Source organism: Nanorana parkeri, unplaced genomic scaffold, assembly GCF_000935625.1.
Source record: "Nanorana parkeri isolate BGI_ZX_2015 unplaced genomic scaffold, ASM93562v1 scaffold967, whole genome shotgun sequence".
In the NCBI taxonomy this organism is placed as follows: Eukaryota; Metazoa; Chordata; class Amphibia; order Anura; family Dicroglossidae; genus Nanorana; species Nanorana parkeri.
This window is the reverse complement of record NW_017307235.1, coordinates 362314-371807: the sequence shown is the minus strand read 5'-3', so window position 1 is coordinate 371807 and position 9494 is coordinate 362314. Positions and strand designations below refer to the sequence as shown.

Genomic DNA, 9494 nt, shown 5'->3' with positions numbered 1-9494 from the left:
GGGGGGGGCGCAGTTCCTCTTTAAATCTAATGAAGCATACACCCACATGGCACTTAGTTTGAGGCCTCAGTATCCCAGGGTTCAGTAATATTGGGACATTTTACCTTCTTGAAGCCTTCTAGGACACCTTTTAGGTTCTCGTATCTTCTGAAGAGGTCAGACAAGGATCTCTCCACAGAGTTCAGATCGGCCAGGGCTTGCTCCTTCTCTTGTGTCACCTGTTGTAGGCTCTTCTGAGCGCTCACATTGCTCCTCTGCTCATCCTCTGTCACAGAAACAATGGCACTCATTTACAAAATTTAGCACAAATGACACAACAGAACCCCGTTGCAGGAGGTGTAGGCTAGAAGCTGACCAAAGGTAATGGAGGGTCTCTAAACATCAGGCAGGATTTAATGCTGGTTATACATGCAATAGTGTCACCATTCAATATAATGATCATGTAGAGTAGTTATCTTTCAGACACTGATTACACCAAGCCACAATGTCATTATAACAATTAGAATCAGGCATTCCTGTTGCCCTGTCCTGCCGGGAACTACAGGTGCATGAGAATATTGTGGAGGATATGAAAGGGGGCAGGAGTGGAGTGTGGAGGGTATGAAAGGGGGCAGGAGAGGAGTGTGGAGGGTATGAAAGGGGGCAGGAGAGGAATGCAGAGAGTATGAAAGCTGGAAGTATCTGCAGTAGAGGGGTGCAGACAGGGCTGTAGCTACCATGAGGCGCAGCTGAGAGGAGGCGCTCAGGAGAGCAGTGTGGAGAGTATGGCAGTGGGCAGTATGGCAGTGGGCAGTATGGCAGTGGGCAGTATGGACAGGAGAGCAGTGTGGATAGTATGGCAGTGGGCAGTATGGACAGGAGAGCAGTGTGGAGAGTATGGCAGTGGGCAGTATGGACAGGAGAGGATTGCAGAGAAAAGTGCCCTATAATGTTTTTGGCACCCATTTACAAAACTTAGCAATTATAGAGCAGCAGATTGGGATGCCACTAGGGAAGCCCCAGATGAAGCGGATTTGCACAATTACATAGGGAAAGTTGAATTAAGAAATGATAGATGATAGTGTCGATTTACACTCACCGGCCACTTTATTAGGTACACCTGTTCAATTGCTTGGAAAACACAAATTGCTAATCAGCCAATCACATGGCAGCAACTCAATGCATTAAGGCATCTAGAGGTGGTGAAGACGACTTGCTGATGTTCAAACCGAGCATCAGAATGGGGAAGAAAGGGGATTTAAGTGACATTGAACGTGACATGGTTGTTGGTGCCAGATGGGCTGGTCCGAGTATTTCAAAACTGCCACTAAGAGGCAGTTTTGTGGAGGAGAATGCCTTGTTGATGTCAGAGGTCAGAGGAGAATGGGCAGACTGGTTCAAGCTGATAGAAAGACAACAGTAACTCAAATAACCACTTGTTACATCCGAGGTATGCAGAATACCATCTCTGAACGCACAACATGTTGAACCTTGAATCAGATGGACAACAGCAGCAGAAGACCACTAGGGTGCCACTCATGTCCGCTAAGAACAGGAAGCGGAGGCTACAATTCGCACAGGCTCACCAGAAATGGACAATAGAAGATTGCAAAAACGTTGCCTAGTCTGATGAGTCTCCATTTCAGCTGTGACATTTAGATGGTCGGGTCAGAATTTGGCGTAAACAACATGAAAGCATAGATCCATCCTGCCTTGTATCAACGGTTCAGGCTGGTGGTGGTGTAATGGTGCGGGGGATATTTTCTTGGCACACTTTGGGCCCGTGATGCCAACATGTCAATATGGACCAAAATCTCTGAGGAATGTTTCCAACATCTTGTTGACTCTATGCCACGAAGAAAGAAGGCAGTTCTGAAGGCAAAAGGGGCTCCAACCCGGTACTAGCAAGGTGTACCTAATAAAAAGGCCGGTGAGTGTATAGTGACTCTGTTGCTAAAATACAATGGGCATTAAAAAGGGTCCTCTGAAAGAAGATCGCAAAACTTCACATTGCCATCTCCACCCAAAGACTCTACCGACCCCGACACTTCCACTAGTCTCCCGCTGCACTCAGTGATCCCACCACTAAGAAGACATCTCACCGATCATCTGTGCGATGGTTTTCTCGTACTCTGCAACGATCTTTCTGCAAGACAAAAGAAGTAAAGATCAAGCAAGTCATACTCCACATCACTACACAATGTGAACATTATGAATGCAGCTGCACATAACATTCACGATAACAGACATTCTTTGAGGGGAATTTATCAACACTGGAGCAGACAAAATCTGGAGCAGCTGTGCACGGCAACCAATCGGCTTCGATCTTTCATTTTCAAATCTTATATGAACAAATTGAAGAGAGAAGCTGATTGGCTGCCCCTGGCAACTGCTTCAGATTTTGTCTGCTCCAATTGTGATAAATCCCCCTCTTTGTGTTGCCTTCCTAGATATAGATTACAGGTCCTCAGTGGATTGCCCCCAATCCCCTTCCCCAGGCCTTTAAAATCATCATCACCACCAATCCAGCAAGGTACCATTATTACTTCAAAAGAGGTCTCTTGGTTGGCTTGTCTTCACATATGAATGAAGCAACTAAAAGAAATTCATACGGATTTAATACTATGTATATAAATATGGCAAATCCACAAGCTACAACTAGTGGGATTTTTGTGCAATGATCTCATGGAATGGAGGTCCAGTAATGGACAATCTTACTTGCGTGTCATCCGACACATCATGGCCATCATCTCCACTGTGACATTGAGGCCCACCTCTGTGCTGCCCCTGTAAAGCTGGCAGGATGTGATTAAAGTGCCACGTGTGTCAACAATAAACACAGTACAACTGGGTGTATCATGCCACGTACCTCATTTCCAGCACCTCTGTGTGACTCTGCTCATAGCGTACCTGCCAGTCCTTCACTTCAAGCTCCTTCATTATGATCTTTAGACATGAATACAGAACACACAATGTTACTCGACGGCTGCAGGTAATAGAAATGATTTATAACTGGAAGAAAGAGAATCGATTGTGCTGCCAACAGTAACCAATCAGATGCCATCTCAGATCTTTGCAAAGTGAGAAGTCCTCTTCCTGCAGACAGCCATCACCAGAAAAGATTTCCCCTCATTTCCTGTTCCTAGGACAGCTCTATAGCTTTGCATCTCCCATCTGTACTGGAGACAATCTTTACCAGGTGGGTGAATCTCGGGACTGGCAGCGTAGATGGCAATTAAACATGACAGGAGTTTTAATCCTTCCTTAAGGTGCCCGTACACTGTACGATTCTCGTACGAGAATCGCGGGAAATCCCGCGATCCTACGAGAATCGTACAGTGTATGGAAGGCGTGCGACCGTTTCTACTGTACGGTCGCACGTCTTTTGTCGAACCAACATGCTCGAAAACCCGCAGAGAATCGTACAATTGTCGGCGGGTTTCTAGCCTGCTCGTTCGATAGCTATGGAACGGGCCGGTGTGCACACGCGCACACTGCCCGTTCTGCATTGCGGTTATCGGAAGCCCGCCCCTCAGCGGGGTGGGCTTTCGATGATCGCAAGTACGATCTGCCCGTCCAAGGTGGGCAGATCGTACGAGCTTTCAATAAGCATACGACCATCGCAAGACAAAAGTCTTGCGATGGTCGTAAGGTGTATGGGCACCTTTACCCCAGCCAAAACTAAAATAAAGTTTCAGTTTTAGATATGCGTGAGAGTTCAGTGCGCACACTAAGCAATCAGAATATATCATGTACTGCTTGTCAGGTTTAAGTGAGTCAATTTTGATTGGTTGCCTTGGGTCAGTGGCGTAGCGGCACACACAGCTGCTATGGGGCCTGGAAGTGGAAGGGGGCCCCTAAGCCAATTTTAAGAAAACCTGTGTGCATTTGAAGATAACACACATTCCCTCTTCCCTGAAAACTTCTGTTCTGACCACTAGTACCGTACTGACCGCTCTACCGCTACCTTGATTTACACATACTTAAGATCACTGACAGCAGGGAGGTCAAAGAGGGGCCCAAACAAGGTTTTACTGAGGGGCCCCATGAACTGTTGTTGGGTAACTGCACCGAGTTCCTTGCACAGTGTACTGAAGGTGAACAATTATCTCTGGATGCTGGAGGCAACACAAATGTCTTCACAATTTCTTCCAGTTGTAATCATGTGGGAATCGGAAACGTAAAACTGTTGTTGATGAGAACTAGATTTACACTGAAGCATGTAACTATCTGAGTCATGAATATATACGGGGAACAGACGATTTAACTACAAATGGGTTAAAGCATTTTTGAGAGAAGCAGTAATGACAAATATACTCATTATCACAACAGGTGAAACACTGCAATGATGAACAGTTTTGCAAGATTCAGGTTGCTGGCCCCCGGGCCTACTCTCAGGTCGCTGGCCCCCGGGCCTACTCTCAGGTCGCTGGCCCCCGGGCCTACTGTCATTTTGGTGGTACATGGGCTAATTTTCAAGTTGGTGGCAAATGGGGTAATTTATAGCCAGAGTCTTGCAATGCCTCATGGGACTTGCACCCCAGCTAGAGTACCAAGTTTGTTTACCACTGGTATAGCTTAGTAGTAGTTGGTCACATTCAACTGGACTTGTTCCCAAATGTTGAAGACATTTTAGAGTTACTCTTCAATTCTCATGAGTGTCAGGAAGGTACCTCAACATTTATATCCACACAGGTAGCACAGACATCTTGAGCCAATCACCATGGAATATGTAGATGTTGATTGCCCAAGAACTGAAGAAGTGGCTTGGAGAAGTTACGAAATGTCTTCAACATTTCAGGACAAGTCTAGTTGAATGTGACTAGGTACTACTAAGCTTTACCAATGGTAGACGACCATGGCACTCCAGTTGTGTTGAAAGTCCCATGAGGCATTGCACAACTGACAGCAACAGACATGACGGGATTTGTAGCTCCACCACAGCTGAAGTGTCAAGGTTGCCTACCTCTCAGCTACAATGGCCTGGAAAAATGAGAACAGTCACAGGTGACGGGCACATACTTCAACTCATTAAATGTTGGCAGCAACATTCAATTCCAGAACAGGGGTGTGCAAACTTTTCTACGTTGGAATGTGCTGTTTTCCGGGACCAGAGCGGTCAACTATTTGTTTCACACCCAGCAAACGCCCTCTGGAATGAATATGGATTCCAAAGAGCTGGAGACCACAAAAATGTATTGTGGTTTTCCATCTGTGGTCCAGAGCCAAGAATCGGATCCTGACAACAATCGTCATGTAGAGAACATCCTTTGCTCATTCCTCCTCTAAAGCATAACCAAGAATACGCCCAGGAAAACCCGTGGGCAGTTAGAATCCAACAGAAAGCCATCTCAGCAGATTATGTGCTTCTAAATTTCCTGAACAGATAAAGAGCTCGCTAAAAAAAAACAGCCCACGTGCCACCACCCAAATAGTCGAATATCTTACAAAAACACAACTTTGGAAGCTGTAGAAGAGGGACTTTATTTTATATAACCCAAGGGATTAGGATGTTGGTGGGACTCCAGGAGTGAGATGTTCTAACCACCAGTGTCTCAAAACTCTTTCTGTATTTATGGTCCAGCATAACAAATAGGTCATCCAAAAGGGTGAGAACACTTTCACGAGGTAGGTAGGTTAAGTTGTGAACTGAACATAAAACATCTCTCTAATGGAAATCCCGAACAGAAATAACAGACAAGTGGGCAGTTCATTTTCCTGATATCAGCTTTTAGTGGAGGAATAGTATTTAGTCACCTGGGCCGCGCTGAGGGGTATGCAGAAAAGGAGCCACCTTGGGCACTGCACCAGAAGGTGGGCTCAAAAATGGCAAGACCTGCAACCAATGCTGCTGGGGTAGTTCACAGCTCAACCTCTGGGGTGCACTTTGGCCCTTGGGTGCTAAAGGATCTTGTTCCATCACTGATGGCCACCCCGACCTTCCCACATGAACATACAATATTACTACAAATTGATTTCCACAAACAGAGCACGGACGTTTGACTAGATAGCAATGCTGCACGTCTGATAATGAGAGCAAAGATGTTTTGTATGGATGGACACTCATGGTAACTATGCATGGACAACAGAGACCATCTCCGGTGGCTTTACCTCCTCTCTAATAAGAGCGAGTACGACTGCCCGATCTCTCAGATAGATGGCATCCACAGGGTTCTGACTCTCTAAGCTGACCGAGCTGCTTCTCTGCAGAGACACAAGAGTCCTATTTCATTCCCGATAGTCACGGAGTTCAGTATTAGGACTTTCAGAGAGACTGGTGCTAGCAGTAGAAGGCTTGAAGTGGATCCATGGCCACATTTCTGATAAAAAGCTAAATGAGACCAACAAGGAAGATTCAACCGGGCTGACCCATTTATGGAAAGCCACAGGCCACAGTGCCTGTGCACCCAGGGGCCACACATATACCAGACCTCTGAGTGAACCAACAATATCCGTTTGGTGGATTCAGGTCAACCATATAATTCTTATTTCAGTCCCTCATCACAGTTTGTAAGAGCTGTAGAGATATTTCAGATATTTGCGGATGCTGGAGGAGGCTATCTCTAGAGTCTATCCCATCCTATGGAACTCTTTACCCCAACTTGTCCGTCTATCGCCCACTCTGACTGCCTTTAGGCGAGCTCTTAAGACTCATCTCTTCAGGGAAGCCTATCCCACCTCAACCTAAGCACTGAACTATCAAGTTCTCAAACAATTCATCCCCACACAGCAACCTCCTCCTGTATCGCTTGCCCCTCCCTTTTAGATTGTAAGCCCTCAGGGGCGGGGCCCTCCTTACCATCTGGTCTTGAATTGTATTGCGATTGTAATATCTTCCTTATATTGTAAAGCGCTGCGCACACTGTTGGCGCTATATAAATCCTGTGTAATAATAATGCACAATGAACGGTCCGGATGTGCAAAGCTCATGGACACCTCTCCACATAGACTCAAGGCTGTAATTGACTGTGGAATCTATTACCACTTTGGGTTGGTTCACACCAGTCCACACACCAATACGCCTGCGAGCTCGATGTGTAAGGGGCCACTTTATTTGAAATGTAACATTACATTTTGTGAATGGACATTTCAATCTTCGTACAGAAGTGAATTGTGACGCATTGCCACGAGTTGTAACATGCCGCAATGCACATCAATGTAGTGTGTTGGTGGACAGAGGCCTCGTCTTTGCATTGTGCCTGCATTGGACAACACTGCCCAACACAACACTATTAGCCTGGTGTGAACCGGCCCTTTCACATACATAAGTATTTATGTGGACCATTGTGAAAAGGTCTAGGTCATTAAAAGAGGACAACATCCCAGGCGGTGAAAGTTTCTTTTCGAGGCAATGTAGCCTTAAAATCTAAGAGACTTCAGATTCTCTGGAGGTGATAGTTGTGTGTACACTAGAGCTGCATGACAATGTCAGTATACAGACCCTGGGATAAGCTCTGTCTTGTCCCCTAATGACCTTGAAGGGATCATCCTCTTTAAACGTTTCCCGGCTATTGCTGAGTCTTCTAATCGGCTCTAATCTGCTATGGCAAGCAATACACGTTCTATATACACACCATCTGACAGAGCGCCTCCCCAGCACTTCCCAGGACCCTGCAATGAACCTGGAGGCAAACTAAAAACTCTGGAGGTCTTATGTCAGCTGGATTTCATTCAGTGGGCTGATTGGAAGGGTCTCCTACTATTTTCATTTCCCTTTCTTTGACTAAGGCTGGCCATAGATAAGATATTTGGCCAGAACCACTATAAGCCAGGAGAACTGGTTACTCTGTACACATCCTTAGAAGCCTGTTCCTTTATACTAACAGGGGTCTCCATCTACAAGTGAATCTGTGTTCAGAGAGATCCCTTGACCCATGCCACAAGCTGTTTAGATGACAGCAACGTATAAGCCAACCACGGCAAGATCCGACCCACCTCCAGCAGTTTTCCTAAATGTTTAGGCCAGCTATACATTCCTGTTCTTTGAATGCAGAGGCAGCAGAGGAGGTGACCATTGATGGTGGACGATGGAGCAATAGGCACAGATTTCTAATCTAATCCAATAGCAGGGGCCACTATGTACTAGCAAGAGCCTCTCACGGACAACGAACCATCACCTGATCTGGCTGAAAATGGGTCGGACAGGGTGTGTCTAGTCTTCTAGAAAGTCTACCATTCTTCGTCAGCTCTCGACAGAGGGGGGGGGAGTAACTTAAGTTTTCCCGACCATTTGAGGCCTCTGGTTTGACCCATGCCACAAGCTGTTTAGATGACAGCAACGTATAAGCCAACCACGGCAAGATCCGACCCACCTCCAGCAGTTTTCCTAAATGTTTAGGCCAGCTATACATTCCTGTTCTTTGAATGCAGAGGCAGCAGAGGAGGTGACCATTGATGGTGGACGATGGAGCAATAGGCACAGATTTCTAATCTAATCCAATAGCAGGGGCCACTATGTACTAGCAAGAGCCTCTCACGGACAACGAACCATCACCTGATCTGGCTGAAAATGGGTCGGACAGGGTGTGTCTAGTCTTCTAGAAAGTCTACCATTCTTCGTCAGCTCTCGACAGAGGGGGGGGGGGAGTAACTTAAGTTTTCCCGACCATTTGAGGCCTCTGGAATGTATTTAGCTGAATTAAACTGAAAGTTCCGTTGTGCTTTAACGTGAATACTTTATTTGGCAATGTGACAACCATGGCAATTGGGTAGAATTAGGAATTCTGGAGGGGATCTCTCAATACTAAAGTCCGCAAAATAAAAATATTAGAATTGTCAATTTTAGAAGGAGCGGGCCTTTAAGTCAGTCGGGTGTTAACAGAATACTAGTTTGCTGGGCCAGAATTAGAGGGGGAGAACTTCTTTATACTCCAAAAGTCTATTAGGTGATCCTCCGGGTCTGTGATTCAGCTAGTCTATGATCGCCAAATGAGTCATTATTAATAACGGACATCTAACATACATCCGAAACTGATATGTTAGTGATGGGTGGGTGACTGTGGCTGGAACCACACAATGGTTTTAAAATATTTCAAGGCTTCCAGTGGTGACACATCATCTCTGGAAAACTTGGCTGCCCCCTCACAGCTCCTGCTGCATTCTCTCTCACATGAAATAAGAGCGGTTGGCTTTTAGCAACCTGGGACACTCTGGCCGGAAAGGGGACGACAGTCACACCGCAAACATTGTGCAGTAGAGCGGCCATGCCGCTCTGCTTGCCACCGCCCCCCCACGAGACCCAAAAAGATGCCCCCTGAGGCAACAGCGGTGGTGGGGGTGCAGCAACCTAAGTCTGACCCGTTATAAGGACAGCCCTGCTTTGTTTTGTAACAAACGAGATGTCCTAGGTAGTTGAGTGGAGGGATTTGAGGTCATTGGAAGAGGCAAAAAGAAAATGCAGTAGTATATCAATATATGTCAAGGCATGGACTTTTCTAAAAAAAAAAAGTGAAAAAAATAAAAAATTATAAATTATATATATATGGTGTATATATATCTATCTATCTATATTGGAC

General features: G+C 45.9%; 1 protein-coding gene across 1 annotated transcript in view; it reads right to left on the bottom strand.

Moving 5' to 3' along the window:
* TACC1 (transforming acidic coiled-coil containing protein 1) overlaps positions 1 to 9494 on the bottom strand; it is a 61357-nt gene that overhangs the window by 3092 nt on the left and 48771 nt on the right. The window contains exons 9-12 of the mRNA XM_018566654.1: positions 6091 to 6202; positions 2849 to 2925; positions 2082 to 2125; positions 105 to 265 (exon numbers count right to left, since the gene is read on the bottom strand). Coding sequence (XP_018422156.1) covers positions 105 to 265; positions 2082 to 2125; positions 2849 to 2925; positions 6091 to 6202 — 394 coding nt within the window. The remainder of the gene's footprint in view (positions 1 to 104; positions 266 to 2081; positions 2126 to 2848; positions 2926 to 6090; positions 6203 to 9494) is intronic.